Below are 24,068 nucleotides of genomic sequence, written 5' to 3'. Positions count from 1 at the left end.
TATAGCCTTGCAATCGGGTAACGCCTTCGAGGTCAACCTGTTTTTGTAAGCTTTTTGTTCTCTGACACTCTGGACCTTCCATTTTCCTCAGTGTGAAGACATACAAAACGAAATGTGCGTTTCAACACAGATCGCATTTTTTTAAAGCTTCTCAGCAGACAAGCTTCATCTCGAAGAAGGCGGATCAAAGCCAATGTCGTCCCGCCACGAAAGTCGATCAACCATACGTGCGGTGCCTGGGCTTTTTCTTAAAGCAAAATCGGACGTTCCTTGTGTTCAGCACGTTGCATAGGAATGCAATAACCTCAGACATTGAAGCTTGTAAAGCCTTTTCTGTTCCCCGCCTGTTGAGCCCCCATCTGGTAAAAGCGTTTTTTGTCCTTCTGTCGCTGTCGTCCGCCCTTTCAGCAGATGGCCTGTAGGTGACGTCACAAGCACCATATTGGTTCACCGTGGATAGCTCTTTGCCACGCTCTTCTTAAATAAGCAGAGTACGCACGCCGGCGTGCTTTCTTTCACGCATGCGCGAATAATAGTGTCCACTTTGACACAGTACGGACGAAAGGCACACACACACACACGCAGCACTGTCAGGAAATATGAAAGAAAAACCGCTCGCTGTACTTTTTAGTGATAAAGAAGAGAGGTTCTCAAGTACTTGCGAACGCGAGAGAAAAACTTCATTCAATGAAAGAAGAGACGGGCACGAATCTCTACTAGCCTCCTTTAGCTTAGTACTACTATGTACAGGGAAAATATGAAGATGAGATTAGGTATAAGGACAGATTAGAAGGATGTTAGATGTTCAATGCTGCGGCACTATTAATCACGCCGACCAGATTCAATGTTGTGGTGTTTTAGAACATCCATCGATGCCGGGGTGTTGCACACTTTTGACTGCTACCACTGAAGCAAAGGAAAGATAGCAAAGACGCGGCAGATGGCGATGCGCAGCAAAGTGACTAACGACTTGTACTCATTCGCCAATGCAGGATAAGTGTATCAAGTTCAAGAGATACGATAAGCGGTTCGAGTGCAGCAAGCACCCGTAAAGCGGACTTTATCGATTGGCGATTGGAAATCGGAAATACAACACTGGTGTGGCGTGCGCCTTTCGCTCGCGTTGTGCCTTTGTGAGCCACGATGTTCTTACACAATCGCTAATTCCCGACTCGTCAAAACTTCATTCCAAACGAGTCACGTTTGCATACTCGCGGTTCAGTAACATGGCGGCCACAGTGACGTCCCTGCGAGCCGCCTACGCGATGCGAGAACGATTGAGCTGCGCAAGCCACCGGAAGAGTGGAAGAGCGGTAAGAGGCAGTATGCTGTAGCGATTCCAGTTTCAAGCGAGCCGCCAGGACTCGCCTGGGCTGATACAGAGTTGTAACTGCGTCCCTACGGGTGAGATACGTTTATCTCAGGAGACGCAAGAGGCTGGAGCACCGAGGACAAAGGCCCGACGCCGCTTGTCATCTCCCTCGTTCTCGGACCGCGCGTAGCAACGCCCTCTGACGAAGACCGCAACTACTGCCCTCACTAAACGGCGCGCTACTGCGGGTTTCCAAAAACGAAGGAAACGAAAAAGTGTTGCGCTTGCGCCACCATCGGCGGCTCACAGTAGTCCCACACGCACACACAGATGGCGCGCACAGCGTCGTTATTGCTGCCTGTCGTGCTGCGACGACGTCGCCGACGAGTCCTTTCCCGGAAGCGAACCGCACTCGGTGTCCTGCTCGGCGATCTCACTCTCGAGCATGGCACGCACGGCCGCCGAAGAGTCCGTGGTGGCCGCCGCCGCCGTCGCCGCCATCTTATTAGAGTCCCTGGCGCCACCTTCGGACGCCTTCGATTTGTGGCTGGACTTGCGCTTGAGCGAGTGGCTGCGGCTCTTGCCGTCCGAGGCGTCCTGCCTCGAAGTCTTGCCGCCGCCGGCGGCGCGCCTGGAGGAGGACGACGTCGCCTCGGCCACGTCGACCCCGGGGGCCTCGGGCGGGTCGCACCTGGGAGGCGAGGAAGGCCCGCTGCTTCCCCCGCCACTTCCGGCGCTCTTGAGCAGTTCCACGAGGTGATCGTCGATCCTGGACACCTTGGTGTGCAGCCTCTGGATCTCCATCTTGAGGTCGACGCGCATGTCCATCAGGTTGGCCAGGAGCTGCTGGTAGTCGCGGCCCCCTCCCGCGCGCGGGGACAGGAAGCTTTCCGAGGGTTGAGATGGTGGCGCCTCTAGCGGCGGCAGCGGCGGGGGCCTCTGGGGAGGCTGTTGCTGGTAGTGCTGGTGTTGTACCTGTTGCTGCTGGTGGGGGTGCGGTTGCTGCTGTTGGCGCGGAGGCGGTGGTGCCTCTTCGCTTTCGCTGCCTTTGCCCGGGCTAGACGTCTCCGGCTCAGCCGTCTCCTCGATGGTCTCGTGCTTGGAGCTCATGCTCTTGGCCCACTTGGACAGGCCTCGATGTGGGGCGCCGCCGCCGCCGTTCTGAGCCGGCCCTGTCGACACGACGGTGGGCCTCGCTGGAGGTACGAGCACGGCACTGGCAGCCGCGGCGGCGGGCTGTTCTTTGATGGATGGCGCGACGGGAGCGGCCGCCGGCACGGTCGGCTTGACGATGACCTATAAGGGCAACATTGGGCGATGTCAGTGTGCAACGGCATCGAATGCGTCGGCACGTCACTGGATAGATGAGTTGCGCAATGCTTATTGTTTACGGTCGACAGTGTGAAGAAAATTATTCAGGGGGTCTTAAGCGCCAAACCCACGATGCCATTTGTGAGGCGCGCCGTGGTGGGGGACTCCTGATTAATTTGATCACCTGGGGCTCTCTAACATGCAGCCAAACGACTGCACACGAGCGTTTTGGCATTCCGACCCCATCGGGATGCAGCCGCCGCGGTCAATATCGAACCTGGGACCTGGAGCTCGACAGTGCAGCGTCATAGCCACTGAGCTGCCCCGGCGGTTACGTGTAGTATAGACAAACGATAAAGTACAAACGAAGCAAATCTAAATGATCGCAACCCAAAGAAGACAACGCATATATATATAAAAACACGACAGCTACAACTTTTCAAAATTTCACCTCCTCGTTCTAGCGGATCTTCAAAAGCATTTTTCTCTTAATAAAGAAAAAAAAAAGGATGAAGTGAACCTCAATGAACCGGTTCGCGAGCGGGTTTTACCTTGTGAACCGGTACAAGAACCGTTTATATCTCTATTTCTTTCCACGACTGGACTGGAACGAAATAGAAACAGCTTGAACCCTGTTCGACATGCGGGTTTGTATCCTATAGATGAGATTAAATGTCAGACGTCTGACTTGGCAGCTTTTTCAATGATACCTTTGACTGACGTGATCAGTTTTTTTAGGCGAAACATACTCTTTTAATTAAGCCTTAATCACTGCAGTGTATGCTGCATTTACGAACGAAATTTTATCAACCTGTGTCTGGCACATAGCCTTAAGTCGTTTTGCGCCAATAAACTCAATCTAACTAACTAAGAACGTTCAAGTGCCATTATTTACTCTCTAATCAGTACTGCCGATATCCTGCCTATCATAGTATTCAACAGCCATGACTGTCTAAAACTGTGCTCGTAGTACCTGGTGCGGCTGTGCGTTTTCCGCCGGCTGGTTCTCCTTGTTGTCGCCGGTGGAGACGGAGTCCGATCGCAGCGCCGCCCATCGGGACAGCTTGGGCGCGTGCGTAGACGTAGGCGGAGCCTCAGAGATGTGCACCACCTTGGGCGCCGACGGGGGCTGAGGCCCCGAGCCGTCGTGGCTGCTCGCCACGATGGCGGGTACCTGGGTGGCCGGACGAACCTGGGCAGGAGACGGCGGATGTTTAAACAATGGCCTCCAAGATCTCCGCGCAGAATCTCGGAGGCCACTGCTTGGCTAATTGCTGTCGTTCTCGGAGGGACGCTAGCGAGGGTCAGGTGTATCGTTTCTGCTGTACCCGCACCCTAGATTCGGAGGGACGCCAGGGAGAATTAGTGTTCGGATAAATACTTTAGTGGATTACGTATACTTTTCTGCAGAAAAAGAAAAAGAAACAGAAAAAGAAAATTACTAAAATAAGCTTTGACACTACATGGCGTCTGCGGGAGCTGCAAGTACTTGGAGATTCAGTAAGCATGGAAATCAAAAATAGTGCGAAGAATCGTCTATATTTCGGCCTTTTGGGTTCAATTGACTTTGCGGCATTGCAAATACATCATTATCAACAAAATATTGTGCCATAAATGCAGCAAGGGTTCGCAGTGATCGGGCATGTGCGCGAAAACTTGCTGCTTGCATGCGTTTAAAGAAATATAAATTACAAGTGTAGAAAAAAAAACACCCAGTAAAATAATTGCGCGGTGATTTAGCGGTGAATGCGAGAGAAATGCATGAGCATCGCTTCGCACCTCTTCGAGGTCCCGGATCCACGACCTGCCTCTCCGAGAAGCGAGGTGCAACTAACAGTGGTCCGGAGCAGACCAGCGTCAGTTGCAGTATATATATATATATATATATATATATATATATATATATATCATAGGAAGCCAACATAGACACCAAGGCCAACATAGGGAAATTACCTCTCCTCCCTAATTGAATGAATGAAATGATAAATTACGGAAAAATAATATATATATATATATATATATATATATATATATATATATATATATATATATATATATATATATATATACATACATAAATACCTCTTCCTCGTGACCGCCTTTCCTCACTTAACACAGACTTTTTGCACTTTTACACGCCTAATGTGAAAAAGAGCGGCTGAAGCCAGACGCAGGAAGTTTAGACAAATCCGTGTACTGTACTACCCGTTTTTCCCATGGTATAGCTGAACAACCGCAGTATCGGAATTCCCTCTAGTGATTTTTGCAGGAAAGGCTATGGTTGATTACACGTTTAGAATACTACATGGACCCGACTTACCGTGACCCGAGTCTTGGTAGACTCGAAAGAATGCAAAAACAAAAGACGGTTGCCGATGCCATCTTGAGATTGAGTGATTACACGAACGCTTGCGCTGCGTCTGCGCCTTGCTTCGTCTATGTTTTCAGTGCGCTGTTGTTATTGGTTATTGGCCACATACTTCTTCCAAAATGAACCCGTACCAACTTGCGCCCAAAACAAGTACTAAACTCAATGAGTACGGGTTTCCTTCTCGAGAGACAAGCAGAGAAAAAAAGATAGGTAGTAAGCAAGTGGCCTCCGAGATCAGCCGCGCGATCTCAGAGGCCGTGGTGGGAGATAGGGAGGAACGCACCAGGGCGCCCTTCTCGATGTCAGGCGACGGCAGGATGGCGAGCGGGGAGGCGGGAGAGCGGCCGTGGTCGGTCGCGCTCCCGCCCGCCGGCGTGGTGGCAGCCGAGCTGGCCGAGCCGTTCTTGCGGAACTTCGAGAAGATTTTGCGCACCAGGTGGTCCTGGGAGAGCTCCTGGAGGGGCTCGTGCTTTCGCCTCTCGGCGAGTTCCTTCTCGCGCTTGACGTCAGACACCTTGCGGAAGATGAGCTACACGGAGGGGACAGAACAGAGAGAGAGAGAGAGAGAGAGAAAGAAGAGAGAGATTTGAGAATGAGAGAAGCGAACGAGGCACAGAACGAAGCGGAGAATGAAGAATGTAAGTAGCGCAGAAAAAAAGAGTCGCTTAAGTATCCTGAGGTGATTTTAATGCGAAGGCATTATGACTTCTCTAATTAATAGGTCACGCCCATGACACGTGACGTCATAAGTTGTCACATGTCCTTCGTCACTCTACCTTATTCCACCTTACTCTAATTTGTACCAACCCTAATCCCCCTTAATCCACTTGAACCCACTTTAGTCTACCTTAATCTACCTCGCTTTAATTTGTACCAACCTTAATGCACCTTAATCCATTATACCACCTTGCTCTAATTTGTACCAACCTTAATCCACCTTAATATACGCTGATGATGATTTTTGGTAGCACTCGTTGAGGAAAACGCCGGCTTTTCTGCCTCACGGGACATTTATTGCTTGCGCATAAAAAAAAAAGGGGGGGGGGGGTGATTAATCGGAGCTGCTGCGCGACGTCTCATAACTGTTGTGGCCCACTAGGCAGATTGGTTTTCGGGCCCGCGGAACGCACGACGAACGGCGGCTCTGCCCACTGCAGAGGCTCTTACCCACTGCGGCACACTACCGGCTCCTAGCGTGCGCGGAGCGGAACGCGGAGTACAGGTGGCGCTCTAGCGAATATCCATCCCAGAGTATCGGAGGAAAAAAAAAAAAAAAGGAGCAGGGAACAGATTGATGTAACCGGAGTCATTGCAAGCGTAGATGACGGTACAACCGTACAATATAGAGATTTTCAATACAAAAGTTACGATCGAGATGAGATCGAGGCAAAATGTCAGATGACTATGTATGTAGTAAAACCTGATTAAATCAAGCGGCTTAGGTCACTGTTTGTATTCGCCCCGTTTAAAAGGGAATGCCAATAAACATCATCATTATCCTGTGGTTGAGATAAACGAGAGTCGTTTAGAGTGCCGTTTAGATAGCCCATCCCCCCTATACCCCACGGCGTCCCTCATGGACAGTACACTGCTTTGGGATGTTAAACCAGCTGATTTTAATTTGATTTGTTCAAAGCAATTTAAAAGCTAATCTGTGTGAGCAAGTTCCACAACTGTTTGGTACGAGGGCGTGGTCGATGTCGAGCACGCATAGGTACACTGTGCAGAGCGAAGCCGGCACAGCATATAGGAACATTCGTCGCATAAAGCGGGGAGCTTAGGAGTGCTAAATCAGCTGATATAGAGAAACTTCCGAAAAAAAAATGGGTATAGCGAATGAATCCCATCGCATAAAGTGAAGCGTTTTACAAAATTCGGTAAGATACATATAAAGTTGGCGCGTATTCATAACACACTTTTGCACGAACAGGACGTCATGTGCCTTCGCCGCAGCCTGTTTTTTTTTTGTTTTGTTTTGTTTACTAGACAAATCAAGACGCGAGTGATGTGAGGCAACGCCACCTAGACAGCAGAAGGCCTGTTCACTCCGATCGATGACGTCATGGTACTTGGCCCGACGGCCATATAATCTAATGGGGATGATCCCGAGTAAGCAGCAGCTTTTTCGACGTCATCGCTTTCGTCACGCCAGGCTTGGCGATTGAAATTTCAAGCCTGGCAGCATGACGTCATGGATCGGAGTTAACTGGCCCTGTGCTATCTAGGCGGTGTTGTGTGAGGCGACAAGTGACGGATAACTTTGACGCGTGGTAAGCGCCATTAACAGCTATTGGCGGTCGTAAAATGCTCTTTCCGTTGACAAAAGAAACACACACACACAAAAAAAGAAAGAGAATACAAAGGCAGCACGTGATCGGCGGCGTGGATGCGGCAGAACAGCGGGCGTGTCAATCGATAAATGCCGGGCTGCGGGGACGGCCAGTCTACCGCTGCAAGGTACGCGTATATACCGATGGAAGGAAAGCTGTAGCAGCAGGTGGCTCCTTCCTCGTCGGCAATCCTTTTCTATCTATCTATCTATCTATCTATCTATCTATCTATCTATCTATCTATCTATCTATCTATCTATCTATCTATCTATCTATCTATCTATCTATCTATCTATCTATCTATCTATCTATCTATCTATCTATCTATCTATCTATCTATCTATCTATCTATCTATCTATCTATCTATCTATCTATCTATCTATCTATCTATCTATCTATCTATCTATCTATCTATCTATCTATCTATCTATCTATCTATCTATCTATCTATCTATCTATCTATCTATCTATCTATCTATCTATCTATCTATCTATCTATCTATCTATCTATCTATCTATCTATCTATCTATCTATCTATCTATCTATCTATCTATCTATCTATCTATCTATCTATCTATCTATCTATCTATCTATCTATCTATCTATCTATCTATCTATCTATCTATCTCTTGGTATTGCGACACTAACCAGCGCCTCTTCTTTCGAACCACTCTTTCGATAGGGACAGCTTTGCAAACACGGGCTGAGCTTTCCGCATGTCTAACTTGCTTCTGAAGTCGCGACCGATTCTGGGGCGCGACCGCCCAAGGACAAATAATGAGAGACCCGGCAAGACAAGCGCATGGATGTCCGGTCCGTTACGGTCATTTCTATCCGCGTCCTATCACGCAGACTAGGTCAATTACGCATCCACACCCAATTACCAGCCCGTCTGCATTTCGCATCTGAAACTTGACGATTTTTTTTTTCGTTTCCATGCCGTCTTAAATGGCGGTCAAGTTTTAGCGCGAACCTGCTGGTAATTCTTTGTAAAGTGCTGTAATAGATCTGCCCTCAAATCCCACCTATCCCCAACATATACTCAAAATTTAAAAAAAAAGAAAAAGAAGAACACGTGGGCAAGGATATGCATGACCGACGAGGTGAAACGATAAAACATCACCGCCGTATCAGTTATCTCATGTTTTAGCCTGGCATCTCACGCGTCCATTGTTGTTGTTTTCGCCGTCGCCGTCGCTTTCGTTGACGTTACCTTTTAACTATGGCACCTAACTTCTAAACACGACACGCTGTTGTCTTCATCACGCGGCATCCAATCTTCCACGTAAATATACCATAAAAAGAGAACCCGCGAGGGGAAAACACGAAGAGCGCTAACGGCACGTCACGGCCTACTTATTTCCTAATTATTAAGGCACTGCCTAATTATTTATATTTACGTACTAAAGCCCTCTATAGCAGGGCTGTGGCAGGCGCGAATACATAGTAAAACAGCGCCGTCCGACCTTCAACGCCACCGACGGCTCAGCGGTCGTGGACCACTCCTACCCGTATGGCCACCAACACTCTGAACAACAAAAGCAACAATAATAGCAAATAAGTAGCCGTAATCTTGAAGATTCCCCTTGTTTTGGGGCCAAGGCGGGCGCATCGCCGGCCTCGTTTCTTGCTGCCTCCTCCACCTTGTTTTTTACTGTTGCGATTTAATGTTTCCAAGCGCGTTGAGAAAGAATGCGCCGCTTTTCGGGCGAAATAATAAACACTCCACAGCGACAGGAGGCTGCTAACGAAAGAAAGCAAAATGAAGGTATAAAGAAAGTTCGTGTAAACGCCAACGATGATCGAAAGGGAAAGAGGTGGCGGTGTAAAAAGGACCGCGCCCGGCGGACAACGATGCATAATGGAGACTCTCTCTCTCCCCCTCCCCTCCCTCCCCCTCCCCCTCTCTCTCTTTCTCGTTTTTACAGAGGAGGATAAGTGTAGGAGTGGAGAAAGCGAGGAAAAGAAACACAAATGCGGATACAAATTAAGGAACAGAAGGACAGGGAGATTGAGGAGGCGATAAGAATAAAGACAAACGGGAGAAAGGGAAGGAGAAAGAAATGGGGAGAGATTGAAGGAGGGAGAGAAAGAAAGAGAAAGGTACATGGGTGCATAGAAACACTAGAGAGAATGATATAGGGGAGAAGAAACAAAGACGGAAAGGGGATTAGGGGAGAGCATACACACAGCGAGAGAGGCTGAAAGAAGGAAGCTATAGAAACACATGGAGACACGAATGGAAAGGAGGAGGGAGAGAAGAGATGAGATAGAAGTAGGCAGACGCGAGGCAGAAAAGAAATAAAAGATGACGTTGCAATAGGATAAAGACAACTGGGTAGAAGACATAGGGGAGAAGTCATAGGGGAGAAGGAGGGAAATGAATGGGGACGATAGAAGAAACGAACAGAGAGCGAGAGAGGCAGAGTAAGATAAAGAAGGAGGTGCTAAGAAGTGCAGAGAGACCGAGTTAAAAAATCAGATATAAGGGAGAAGGAGGATGATAAAGAAATAGACAACGAAAAGAGGACATAAAGGGGAGAGAGTGCAGAAGTACAATAGTACAACGAAAAGGGGAAAAACGAACCAACGAAAGAGAAGAGGGAAAAGAATGCCAGAGAAATGAGAGGGATGTAGAAAGAAAGATACAAGAATGCGAAAGAAAATGAATGATAAAAAGAACAAGCAAGAAAAAGGAGAAGGAACGGAGAGTAAGATATAAATGGGGAAGAGAATCCCTTCGCGTGCCGACGCCCGTGCCATAAGCTGCGGAGCGTATGCATCGGGAATGCCTGCCTTACGAGCCGCCACCCGACGACGGTCGTTCGGGTGGGAGGGAGGGCGGGAGTTCGAAGAGGTCGGCCGAAGGGATTCCCGACAAGGACGCCCCTCGACCCTGGCCCTGTTTCGCTTTCCCACCCGTCTCCCGAATCGGGACGGAGATGCAAAAAACAAAGAAGGGGACGTACGCGCGGTCATCCCCCAGTGATCCGGGCCAGGGGTGTCGCTACGGGTCAAGGGCCTTTTCCCCGTCGCGTTTGTACGCACGTATAAGCCCTGTCCCGCTTATGCCGTTGTTTAGAGGGATAGCGGTTCTCCAAGCTTCCTCTTTTTTTCCCCCACCTCTCTAACGTTTGCGTATATAACGGAGGTAAAGTGAAATGAAACGACAGAAAGTGCACAGTTGAGTGGCTCGAAAAAGAACGTAGAAGCCACTATCCGCTAATTCTCGCGGCGATTCCGAAGCTTCACACTCTCTCTCCCTCCCAATCTCCCTAGATATCCCTTTTTTGGGGTCAGGTCAGACGGCGTCGGGGTGGTTGCTAAAAAAGGGGGAAAAAAGGAGCCGCTGGCACGCGCGTGTGGTGCTATAAATGGAAACGCGATGCAGGCGTGGGCCGCAATTATGAAGCGACCGAGACACCCGTTCGTGTGCCGCGAGATGTCGAGGACAATCTCGTTGTCGTGCGACGTCATCGGCGGCGTCCGTGGCCCTCCGGGCGGGATTTTTCCTTCGCGTGACGCGCGAACGAGCGCGCGTGCGCGATCGCGCTGTTAAATGACGGCCGGCGGCGGCTTGTATGTTTTTTAATAAAGAGTTAGTGCTTGCAAATATTCGTCAAACCGGCTATCCGGTTTAACCGGAGGGAAGTGAATCCCGTCTCGAAAACAGGTTAACCGTATTTCAAGAAACGGATATTCAGGATATCCGGTTGAAATAACCGGTTAGCCAGATATTCGAATATTCGGACCCGAATATGGTGTGTTTAAAAAAAAGGAAAGGTAAGGAGGTTAACCAGATCAAATATCGGGTTCGCACGAGCGGTTGCAAAAATAACTACAAACATAAAAATACAAGATAGAAAGAGAGGTAATTTCGGCACAAGTACAGACGAACAAATATCCGGCCATCCGAATATACGAATATCGGGATACTACGAACAAAATAACCAACTGAATAACCGATTACTCCGGTTATCCGGTTTTCCATTTCGAATGAACGGTGAATCGAATAACCGGATAGCCGGTTTTTCCGCAAGAAAGGTTTGATATTGCTGCACTAGTAATGATCAAGTTGGGGGGGGGGGGGGGGCGGAATGGCTATTGCCGGTATTATTCGCGAATAACAATTCAATTTACGCTGACAAGCATTAATGCGCGCTTCTTGAGATGAATACACACAAAGGTTTGTGTGTGTCTCACTTTATTGTCCCGTTTCCTGGCGTTGTTTTAAATTGCGAAATCGCGTACCAACTGGCCCAACAGCAAACTGATGAAAGGTTGTTCGATCGTATTAACAGAGTGACCCTTTCCTGCATTTCGCTTTCAGTGTTCGCTTCACGAAAACGGTCCCCGCTTGCGTACGCGAATTCCTGCTGAGTTGAATTAATTGTTTAGCTGTTATATTTTTTCCCGGAGCGTCGAACGCATACCAGTCACACTGTATGTTTTCGGAACATTGTTCAAATTTAATTTCGCTCTGGTCAGTGCTTGACGCCTTTTCTGCCTCTACACTCGTCCCCTAGGAAACTATGTACTGGTTTCCTGAATCAAATGAAATGAATTGAAATACGCATTATCCGTTGGAACTTAAGCGATTTCGCTCTGCGTCTTTCCGCTGCTCAGATCAGAACTGATCTGATACTTGAGAACTGGATCCTTGAGCAACATTAATCTGGGAACGTTGCATAACTAAGATGCTTTGTTCGATCTACCTGCTGGTTATAAGTCTACCACACACTTGAGATTTTTTTTCTGGAAAAATAAAAGTGATTTGAGTCGACTTCAATTGAATCCAATACGTTTTCTAAATGTCTGCTCTGCCGATCGTCAGCGTGAGCTCCTTAATGGCTTATTCAATTGGCTAAACCTAGATAAAGGTTCAGATACATTGGGACGATCGTAACGTCTCCACATCACCCACGTCGGTTCACAGATGCCCACCCATAAGATGATGAATGCCAAAGTAACGACATCAGCAGTCAATGAAGTGGGTCTTGTGCCGCCGCAATTACGCGGACCGTTCCGGTAGACACCCCGTACAAGTGTATGTAGGAATACGCATACGTAATATCTTGGTAACAGGATTTAAAATTAACCTTGTGCTTACGTACTGCTCACTGATACATATAGTTACGAAAAGTTGTCCATCATGTGCTGCCCGCTGGCTTGTTAGGGAGCTTTCACCACTCAATGCCTCCTAGTGTGGCAGTGCACGCTTTACAGGAGCGCCTACAACGGGAGCCGCTAGAAATAAGCGTTCTCCAATAGGGCCTGGGTGGTGGTGACGTGAAGCTCTTTACTTTAGATTAAAATTTAATTTTACCCTTCGGGTAAAATGCTTCCCAAAATTTTGGTCCTTGAAGTGTCTAGGACAAGAACAAAACGGATGCCTTTCATTTTTTTTCTCATTCTATGACGTTTTGTACTAGAGAGAGAGAGAGAGATAAACGAAGAGGGAAAGGTAGGGAGGTTAACCAAGGACGTGCCCGGTTGGCTACCCTACACTTGGGGAGGGGGAAAGGGGAAGAATAGATAAGGAGAGCAAAGGGGAAAATTAAAAAAATTGGAGTCAGTCATTCGCAGAGACAGTCAAAGAAGAATCTCCGCTGTCACAAGCGTTCGTACAATCCAGCACTCTTCACGAACTGCAGAAGGGCTTTTGTGGCCTTTTGCATGCAAGAATGCATAGGCCATGGCCCAAGAATCTTTTCTACTAGAGTAATACTTGATTAAGGGACGTAGGTTAGGGCAGGAACTCTGCAGAAAGGGTTTTAATGCGTAAGCATTCATTGGCGAATACCCCAGCTCCCTCACGCGAAAAAGAGTTAATGCCTTGTATCTGCACAAAAAATGCGTAATCAGCGAAGTTAAGACATTTAATCGTTATAGTAGTGTAAATGTAGATGGTTGGTGGTTTTATAAGCTATAAGGAATAATTAAAAAAAAAAAAAACCTTGATCAGAGAGAAGGCGCATAGGGATACATAAGGCTGCATAGAAAATGCATGGTGAAGCTTATAGTACTGGTGGGCCACCTGAAATTTGAGGGTGGGCCAACTGAAACTTGGGTGTGGGCCAAGTTAAACTTGGGTGTATGCTTACGCATACTTAGACAACTCCAGTGGAGTTGCTGCATTCTTTTTTCCTTCCTTCATTTATCATCATGATCGCCATCACCATCATGGCATATCAGTTCTGAAAAATCCCGCAAGGTGGAGAAAGGTTCATGAAAGAAAGAAATGTCATCCGCCCGAATGCAACACGAAGCTACAAAGGAAACCCATACGGGTTTCTCAGGTCGAAAGCTTCGCAGTTATGGAAATATTCGGAACAGGACCAATTTTTCCTCAACTGCGAAGCTTTCTTTATTGGAAACCCATACTGGGTTTCATTTGCAGCTTCGTGGCTACAATCGTATGGATGCCAGTTTGTCCTTTCATAAACATCATCATCATATGTTTGTCTTTCCTTTACATCGCCTGTGTGTCAACGTCATCATCGTGGGCTGCGCTGGGTCTTCACCGAGTCTCTCGTCGGCCCACAATGCATGTGAAGGCACTTTTGTGCTTCTTGAGGGCGACTGGCCTTTGTGAATGTCTTTGACTTAGTGGTGCCCTCCATGCGCATGCGCGGAAACACCTAGGCACCATCCCCCCCCCCCCCCCCCCCCCCTTCAGCTCTCTCGCTTTAGTGATTCTACTCGCCTTTTCCCCATCTTCCAGCGTAGGATAGCCAACCAGATACATTACTGGTTGACAACTCTGCCTTCTCTTCTTTCCTCCTACCCCTCGGGCCAAATAAAGGTTGTCCTAACATCCGCCTCGCAAAGCCTTCGTAATAGTATATCGTTCGCGCCCTTCTCATATGCGCTTATCCCGAGCGAGCGATGTCCGTCGAGAGCTTTGTCTACGCTGAGTCTACGAAGCCGAGTCGTCGCCTGACGTTACATCCCATATATGTGAACACTGGTAAGTGCGCATATACGTTAGCCTAGGATGGAACAGTGCAGCTATAATGTTGTTGCGTTGTTGTGACACGGAATGACGAAGCGCTGCCACTGCGGAAATTGCGAGTTAAGCATGAATGTAACTCATTATAGCGCGAAGCTGTGCCCAGGAAGACGAGCAACACTGAAATCACGACCATAGCGGCGAGCGAGGTCGCGTTTCGTCGTATTCACTGAACTGACGCGTCAAGTGTGCCGACTGTTTATACGTGTATCAACGTACATTCCGGAAAGTACTCTCTGGTGCTCGTGCATACATTCTAGAATGCACGACATTATCAGCGTCGTGCGCGCAATCTGATCAGACAAGACTCCTTCGCTGTAGAGTTGTTGACGACATTTGAAAACATTCTGGATACAGTAGGTGCGTCTTGCGTCGAGCGATAACACGATAAAAGCGATCATTCCGAACTTGAGGCATTCTGAATGAACGTACAAACAAATGAATTAGGACGGGACCAAGCAGCGCTAGGACGGGATGAGATGAGTACGGCGGACAAGACGCTGAAGTCAGTCGTACTCACTTAGTCAGTGTCAGCGTCTTTCCTGTCGTACAGTACTCACGTTGTCCCGTCCTAGCGTTGTTTGTTCCCGTCCTAATGTACCAACCAGCCCGGACCAGCACACGTCTTCAGTTTAAATAAACGAACGAACGAATGAATGAATGAATGAATGAATGAATGAATGAATGAATGAATGAATGAATGAATGAATGAATGAATGAATGAATGAATGAATGTGGAGCTGCCGGAGTACTCACCCTGTGCCTGAGGTTGTATGTGAGCAGGAGGTTTCGCGCGAAGGAGTTTGCGAACGCGTGGTAGAAGTTGAGCACCTCGAGCAGCTTGTCTCGCTTGATGGAGTGCAGGTCGCAGTAGGTGAGCGCGCGCACGTTGGCGCACGACTGGCCAATGGTGGGCTCCTTCCAGAAGGCGTCGCCGAACACGTCACCCCGGCCCAAGATGGCCACCACCTCGTCGTCTTGGATCACCTGCGCGACGGAGGCCGCCGTGTTGTACAGTCAGCGCAGACTTGCGGGTAGAACAGAGTTTCTGGAGCAGCGCTTGTCAAACTTTTAAGTCTCGTGGTTCCTCATATACAACCTCGCTCGTGATGCGAGTACCCGAATACGTGGAACATGCGCTGAAAGCGTGACACGTGAGCTATAACAGCAGCTGAAAGGTGTTATATTTACAGCTGCCAGAATTACATCGTAGGTACATTTTATTTCGCTTGCAGTTGACGATCAATGAGAAAGATGGGGTTATGTCTACTTTTCGTGTGCCTTGTGCCTTTGCGCTGACACGACGACGTATTTGAAAAAAGAAATAACATACCAGCTGACTCGTTTGTGTTTGCTAAAGATAATGTTGCTTATCGGAAACGAGGGACTGACCCGGTCAGTGACAGGAGCCGTCAGCTTGTGGTGCACAATATTTTTTAGCACCTCCTTATCGCGACCGTCCCTGCCTTCTGCTTTTCTCTTTCCTCCTCCTTATCGCGACTTCCATCAAGAAGGGTGCAGTATTTGTTTGGATAACACACATAGCAGTACAGGTAGAGGAACTGTGAACGGTTAGGGCCTCTAGCAGAAGTAAAACCACGATAAAAACGAAACCGTCTTCATGTTTATGACCCCGCAACTGAAGACAAAAGAAAATACGATGGAATCAAGCTAGCTGCCAGACATTATAAAAAAGAAATCTGGTTTATTGATTGCTATTCAACTGATAAAAAAAACGCATAAGTCGGGACATCTGGCTCTTCTGACTGGGTCAAGTCGGGACTCGGGGCTTTTGCCCACAAGTCGGGATGGTTTGCAAGCCTACTCCTTTCCTGTGTATGGGGTAGTAGTATGGGCTAGTTCCTGTGTTTGGGGTAGTAAACCGGTAGTCCTTGCGATTACCCTCATTCTCTCAGCAAACGATTCTCAAACAGCCATTGTAGCGGCTTGAAGTGTCAAGCGCGTCAACTTTCTTACGAGCTTAACGAGCCCATAGTGGGTGTATACTGGACAAGTGGCGTTGGGTTGGGCTGCCGAGCACAAGGTCACAGGGTCAATTTCCGGCCGCAGCTGGCTGCCGCATTTCGATGAGGGCGGAATGCAAAAAGCGCTTGTTTTGTGCGCGCTAAAGAACCCCAGGTGGTCAAAATTATTCCACAGGCCTCGATTACGACGTCTGTCGTAGTCCTTGTTCTGCTTCCGGACGTTAAACCTCAGCAATCAATCAGTCAATCAGTTCATCAGTTAATTTATTAAGCACTAAGTCAACCGATGAGCAAGCCAATCAGTTGATCAATTCATCGTATAATCGACTATTGAATTTGTTAGTCAATTTGTTGATCAATCAAAGCGGTCAACAATTTTCATCTCAATCGAGTCAACCAATCAGACAGTCAGCCAGTTGATCAATGAATCAGTTAATCGGTCAATCAGCCAGTCAATCATTTATTCGTATAATGAATGAGTCAATCAATTAGCTGATGAATCATTCAGACTGCCAATCAAGCAATCAATCAACCAAGCAATCTGTCAATCGGTTAGTTGATAAACCAGTCTCCCGATCAATCAATCAATCAATCAATAAATCAACCAATCAACCAATCAATTATACTCGTTACACAAACAAGCGTCGAGTGCCAGTGGGAGGATGTAGTACAAGACGCGACGAGCAGCGTCGCACGAACCTCTAGCGAACCGGCGACCACGAACGAGAGAGTGTCGATGCTCTCTCCGGTGTGGTAGAGCAGGTCGCCAGGCGCCGAGTGGTCCATGCTGAAGTACATGGCGAGCGCGCGTAGGCAACCGTCGCTCGCTAACCGGAAGGCCGGGTGTTCGTTGAAGACCTTGCGGTTCAGGTGCACGCAGATGTCCGCCGTCATGTCCTGCGCGACGACATCGATGACGTCACAGTGACGCAGCCACAGCACGCGTTCGATTCGCAACGTCGCCATGTCTGCACGTAATCACTGTGTTAGTACCACGGATTAAGTGTGCGGTTTTAAGACCCAAGACGGCTCGGCGACCCACGCTAGTTTTCGAATTTTCGGGTCTTGGGTCAACGCGAACACAAGAACGTAAGACTAACTCGGGTTTTGCGCATGCGCACTTGCGGCCCGCAATATTATTGGGTCCCCAAGCCGCTTGGGTCCCCACTTCTAAAGCTCTCTATTGATCTATAGGGGGAAATGACGCTTAATTCTGCAACCCTTGAAGGAGCACGACAGAGCATTGTCAGAGGAGAGGGAGTGGAAAGTGAATAGAGGGAGAGGGAGCATGAGGGGCAGCAGACTCCATCATGCGCAGAAGCAGATAATTAAATTGGGGCCGCAAAGCGCCCCGCGTTTATTCTCTTCCGGTGCCTCCCCCTAGTCATCTACACTGGTGATATCAAAGCGCAGTGCAGACACCTAACGCCCCCTGAACCCGACAACGCAACACCGCCACCCGCAGATGCATATGGAGTCAGTGGAATACCGGGCCGACCCGCGGTGGCTTTCGCTGCTTTATATGATCCTTGGCGGTGTCTTACGGTACTGTCGACGTCCCCAAACCGTTTTGCGATGCTTTATAATCTGTTTCGACTGTTTACGGTTTCGTTCCGCGTGTATTCGGTAGTGAAACAACCTCGCATGTTTTTTTTTTCTTTTTACATAGACTTACATAATGACCCTCCCATCCATCCCATCAACGTTGCATGCAGTCAAACCGCGCTATAAAGAAAAGGTTATAACGAAGTCATTAGGAGAAGACTTACTTAGCGCACAATTCATACGGAAGCAAAGAACGCGACAGAACAGAGCTCTGCCTGAAGCCTTCTTTCCTTCCGTGTTAATTGCGCCCTAAGAAAGCTTTTTCCTTGACGAAAGAATGTTTCACCAACCAGCCCAAGTCAGCTGTTGAAGTAACGTGTATAACGGAGTAAGTTCGACTGCCCCTTGAACTTTGTTATAGCGAGGTTTTACAGCATTGACTTCGCCAATAATACAGTCGCTAGAGCGCAATGTCCGCGTACTACGTTTTGTGTTTCCGTGTTGTGTTCCCATGTGCGTTATCAGTGTAGCACAGCCTCGGCAATTATGGCATTAGCTTGTGAAACATAGCTTACACTGGATGACGGGAACGTCACTGACTGTCATGATGACGCTCAGTGAAAACACTGTCGCGTACCTTCGGGCAGTAGCTGAGCACCTTCTTGGTGTCGATTCCCTTGCTCATGGCCCAGGTGGAGACCACGTAGTCCATGACGCGCTCGCTCAGAGCTCGCGGCACCTCGTGCAGCTTCATGAACTCGCGCACGTTGTTGAGCATCTCGTGGTAGCGCGCCGTCGCTGACGTCATCTGCTGGATGATGGTCGTCACGTGGCCGAAGATGGTCGCGTACAGCAGCGCTGTAACCCAGTGACAATCCCCAAAGCTTTGCACGAAGAAAGAATCGAATTGACGTCAACAGTTTGTCCTTCTTTCTATATTTATTTAGGTAATTACTTCAATTACCCTGTTGGCCCTGAGGCCAATATAGAGAGTTTTTTTTTATCATATACCAGAATGAGGTGACTGAACTTGTAGAGATAAAAAAGAGGTTGGACTACACGGCTGAAAATTGTAAGAGCTGCGTTAATAATAATAAAAAATATACTACGCATAAAAAAAAAAAACAAAAAAAAACAGGGGGCTTCAACCGGCACGGCACTACAGTTGAATTCATGTGTCGCACACATAAAAAAAGAACAAGAAAATAAAGAAAAAAGAAAATGCAGTCGTTTAGTAAATACAAATGTGCACTTGTGAATGTGAAACTTAAACTCCCAATTACAGCTACCACGAACACGACGCAAAACAAACAATAATACCGATATTCAATGATAAGATAATCTGTAGACTATATTTTTCTTGAAATTGTCTAGATTGTTTGTCGGCAACGGAAATGACGGCAGGTTGTTGCATTTCAACGACATTTTGGGTTAACGTTATCTGGGCTTAACAAACGTAATGATGTTCAGTTATGAGTGCCTAGGCCAGTTTATTTTTTCCTGTAACATAAGCTTGTTACGAAAGAAAGAAAAGATAGATCGACATCGACAGATCAAGGTTGGAGAAGATAACGAACACGCTTATTGCATTTTTTTCAACATTCATGTTACCGTATCTCGTGTCTTCTATTCGACGACAACCTGCCTCACTCAATTCAATCCTACGGAAATATTCGCTGCAAGTTGGGCATGTCCTGAAGCAAAGTGGATGGGGAAGGTAACGGTAGCCGAATTCTTTGCAACAAACCACCATAGATCATTCATTCATTCATATTCATTCATTCATTCATTCATTCATTCATTCATTCATTCATTCATTCATTCATTCATCATCCTTTTGGCAGCCAAGGCAGGAGTAGGTACATCAGTTTTAATGCAAAGAAAATGATACAACAGAAATGATGAAGCTAACAGAAGAGGCATAAAGGAAAGCATTGAAAAAAAAAAATCCGTGCGAAATCATCACACCCAGCATAAAGCTCGTCCGTTCGCAAAATTACCGTTTCCTGAAACAAAATACAAGCACAAGCGCACCAAATAAGCACAAGCAAACGAAAAAAAAAATAATAAAAAGGCGACATGGACAAACATTCATTTACACAGCCAAAGAACACTATAGGTCACATAAGTGGATGGAAAACGCGAAATAACACTGAAAACAGGAAGGTTGTGTTGTGTGTACGTTTTCCTCGTCTTCGTTTTCATATACCATGTCGATAAGGTTCATACTACAATGCCTAACGGACGCAAAGAGAGAAAAAAAAAAAAAAAAAATCAGAAAGAGGAAAGTCTGCAGCTGCAGCTCTGCGCAAGGTTAGTAACTACAAGACGGTTATAAATCCACAGAAATGTGCCGCAAGCACCACACACACACCGCAAAAGCGAAACGATTTCAGAGAAGTTCTTGATGATGAATAAAGTCCTAATCGGCTAGGCCAAATATTTAAATCGATGTGCTCGGCGACACTTCGATGACCACGTTCCCGTCGTAGATACAGCGAGCACAGTGTGCCTGCATCGCCGTGTCCTACACATACATGTTTCACTTACGTTCGTATACTCACCTGGGAAGCCTGGGCTAGACAAACCCACTGGGTAAGCACGGGCGCAGTTGGCGTCGGAAGTTTGTGGGATGCGGGTTGCCGCGAGAAAGCCGAATTCCAGCCCAGTTTTTTTTAAATCTTGTAGCCAGGAAAACGGGGTATAATAATACTTATGTCGGTCGCGTAACACTACGTAGTCTGAAACAACAGAGTGGTTGCCGAGGCGTAAAATAATACATTATTTTTCGCGGACCCTGCGTTCCGTAAACCTTCGATGACGACCGCGCCCCAGTAGACCTGCAGCACGTAACCGGACAGGACAGAACAACAAAGGACGTGACGGGACATGACAGCACAGGACAAGTAAGAACAAGACAACACGGCACAGGAAATGACCTTATCATTAATTAATATTATGAGGTTTGAAAGGATACATTTAATTGGCAGAGACGAAAAGACGGGAAGGAGCAGGCTGGAAAGTGGCACAGGAAAACGCTCAACGCCTGCCTTTAGGAACTCTTTAGGAAGGAGGGGATGGAAAGAGAAATTTAACATAGAGAGGGAATACCCGTCGTGGTGGCGAAGTCGCTTTGACGTTGCGCTGCTTAGCACGAGGTCGCGGGTTCGAATACCGGCCACGGCGGCAGCATTTCGGTGGGGAGCGAAGTGCATAAACGTCCGTGTGCCGTGCATTGGGTGCACGTTAAGGGACCTCAGGAGATCGAAATTAATGCGCAGTCCCCCACTAAGGCGTCCCTCATAATCAGATCGTGGTTTCGGGCACGTAATACCCCATAATTTAACCTAATTTTAAAGAGGGAAGAAAGAACAAGACGACACATGACAAAGTGGAGAAACGACAACGAACGTAGTACGGCTGTAGGAAGAGAAAGAAAAAAAAATCACTGTGGGGTCACGACTAATAATAAAAACAAAAATTGACGGAGCAAGACAAAGTAGACGCAGGTGAGCAGGGGATGGCGTGACGTAACCATGACGTGGCAAGAAAACTGGTAGCCCCGTGCTCACCTCCAATAATCATCATGCATATGGTGAAGACCTTCTCGTTGTCGGTCTCGGCGGCCACATTGCCGAAGCCGACGCTCGTCATACACGTCATGGTGTAGTATAGTGACGTCACGTACATGGTCCCTCTAGGGGGCCCGCCAACAAGCTCCGCTTTCAGGCCGTGATGTGAATCGTTGACGTAGCGGACCTGCGTAACGGCGATTTAAGTGTTAACCACGCTCAGCAGCTGTAGGACTACGTGCTTCACAGCGGCCCATGGTGTTGCGACGTTTGCCTTTCTAAACCCTACGTATAGAAGTCCACGTGGGTGAGAGGGATATGCCACAAACGACCGCGCATGCGTATACTGCACGAACTTGGCCTCACGCTCCGAACAACCATAACGCTTAAGCTTCCATTATATACCATCAGATGGCGAAATTGCACTTTCGGAGCACGGATGACGCTTGTGCATGATGAGATGCACTAAAGTGGAGTGACGCAGGCGTAAAGCCCGAGCTTGTGCTTACGTAAAGGCTTTTTTCCCCTGGATAAACAATAGGTTGTTAGTCAGAGCTCAGATTATCGCCTTTCGCGCATCGTTGCTTTGCTGTGGTTCTCTAGTTTGCGCTATGTTAGAGAAAAAAAAAGAGTCCGTACCAGCTATAAAAGGTGTATAACTTATAGCTCAATTCAACCCAGTTCTAAGCGTCACCTCCGAGATCGCACAGGCGCAACCTTTGCTGCGGCAACCGTTGCTCCGGCAGCCGTTGCTCCGGCAACCGTTGCTGCGGCAACCGTTGCTCCGGCAACCGTTGCTCCGGCAACCGTTGCTCCGGCAGCCGTTGCTCCGGCAACCGTTGCTCCGCCAACCTCTGCTCCGCGATCACGGAGGCCACGGTTCCTATACCTCGTTTCACTCCCCGCGGGTGAGCAACTGCAACGCGTTGGCTTAAAGATCCGTTCCCCCGAACACCCCTGGTTGGCGGGCGACTCGCCTTGAACTGCGACTGTGTGACGTTGGCGAGCTTCCAGAGCCAGCTGAACTGGACGCCGTTCTCGGCGTCGCTGCGCCCGATGCTGTACCAGATGCAGGCGAGCCAGTGGGCCACCAGCATGTAGAAGCAGAGCAGCAGGATCAGCATGGCGGCGCCGTACTCCAGGTAGCGGTCCAGCTTGCGAACCACGCGGCCTAGCCGCAGCAGTCGCACCACTTTGAGCGCGCTGAATAGGCTGCCGATGCCCTGGGTACATGGTATATAAGGTTTGCGTGTTACAATAGCCGAAGTTTTTTTAGTCTTATCTATTTTATTGTACCAGCCATGTACAGCATCACACAGATGAGGATATGGGCAAAAGGAAAAAGCCAATGTATATATCGCGGCTTGACAAAGATCCCATCTCCCCTGAGTACATCAGGCAGTTGCATGCCGACGGAGGACCGACTCGATAAGTAAAGTGCAAATAGTACTTTCAGCTAATACTATAATAACGGAACTGCAAGTATAAAATTCTAACCTAATATAAAATCTAAATTCGAACCGAATCGAGTGATGGGCAAGGCGCAGGCTGTGTTGCTGGTTCAGCGTATACAGCGACGCATCGGAACAAATCCCGGTAACTTGTTTTGCAGACAAGGTTCTTCTTTGGCGACTTTAGATAGATCGGATGGTTCGTGGGATCTGGGTATCTGGCCCACTTTCGGCTCGTCAAATTACATGATTTCAGGCCTTCTATAGTGCACACAGGACAACGAAAAAAGGCGTCGAAATGAAGCTTGGAACTAAAAAAGACGCTCATAATTAGCGTTTAGGTCTGTACGCAGCTGTATAGTGCATAATTAGCGCAAGAAATGGCCGAAATAAAATCTAGATGCGCTCGTTCAAAATGTGCACACCTAAAACAAGAGCCGGAATTGTGGCATTGCTCAAAAAAAAAAAAAAAGGTTCCCGGAGGGAGATAGTGCGGTCTAAAAAGTGTGGACCGATCTCGAAGATAGTGCAGTCTAAAACGAAAGTAAAGTAAAGCAAACTAAAGTAAATGTTAGGTAAAGGGCTCTGTGTAAGAGTAAACCACAAGGTACACTAATGGTGCCCCAGAAGACCTTGTCTTTTTCGATGTCGACTGCTGTTGAGTAGCCTTTTTTTTTTTACTGTGAGTGATGGTTCAGCCATACCGTCTTCTCTCATGTGCAACTCGCAGCGTGCTTTCTGGACTAGCCCGGAGCAGCACTACACACCTATTTGCACTCGAAATCTAATGTGAGATTTCTGCACGTTGTGTGTGGCCTTGAAAAGCGTGATCGTGCGTGCCGGCACCGTATTCGTGTGCAGATTGCCCCCATAACATACCTCTTGTATAAAAATTTTGCAGATAGGATTGCCGCTGTGTGAACTCCGCACAATTTGCGAGAGGACATAGCCCATCTTAATCCGTTATTGCAGCCTGATTGCATTCCAAAGGATCGTCCTGACGGAGAAGTCCTGCCTTGTCCTGGAAATGTCCTGATTCAATGTCCTGACTGACATTGCCTGATCACATTCCAAAGGATTGTCCTAACGCACATGTCCTGGACATATCCTGATTCAATGTCCTGACGGACATTGAATGTCCGTCAGGAATCGCGCCTTGAGCTACGAAATTTGCTTG

At 47.9% G+C, this 24,068-nt stretch overlaps 1 protein-coding gene across 1 annotated transcript in view; it reads right to left on the bottom strand.

The window, feature by feature from the left end:
- Window positions 1–729: 729 nt before the first annotated feature.
- LOC119458788 (potassium voltage-gated channel protein eag) overlaps window positions 730–24,068 on the bottom strand; it is a 130,326-nt gene continuing 106,987 nt past the window's right edge. The window contains exons 5-12 of the mRNA XM_037720650.2: window positions 22,418–22,663; window positions 21,441–21,627; window positions 18,506–18,726; window positions 17,023–17,220; window positions 15,095–15,325; window positions 5,278–5,523; window positions 3,597–3,815; window positions 730–2,608 (exon numbers count right to left, since the gene is read on the bottom strand). Of these exons, the coding sequence (XP_037576578.1) occupies window positions 1,661–2,608; window positions 3,597–3,815; window positions 5,278–5,523; window positions 15,095–15,325; window positions 17,023–17,220; window positions 18,506–18,726; window positions 21,441–21,627; window positions 22,418–22,663 (2,496 nt within the window). The 3' untranslated portion in view covers window positions 730–1,660. The remainder of the gene's footprint in view (window positions 2,609–3,596; window positions 3,816–5,277; window positions 5,524–15,094; window positions 15,326–17,022; window positions 17,221–18,505; window positions 18,727–21,440; window positions 21,628–22,417; window positions 22,664–24,068) is intronic.

Source organism: Dermacentor silvarum, chromosome 7 (genome assembly GCF_013339745.2).
Source record: "Dermacentor silvarum isolate Dsil-2018 chromosome 7, BIME_Dsil_1.4, whole genome shotgun sequence".
NCBI lineage: Eukaryota > Metazoa > Arthropoda > Arachnida > Ixodida > Ixodidae > Dermacentor > Dermacentor silvarum.
This window is presented reverse-complemented; position numbering and strand designations above follow the sequence as displayed.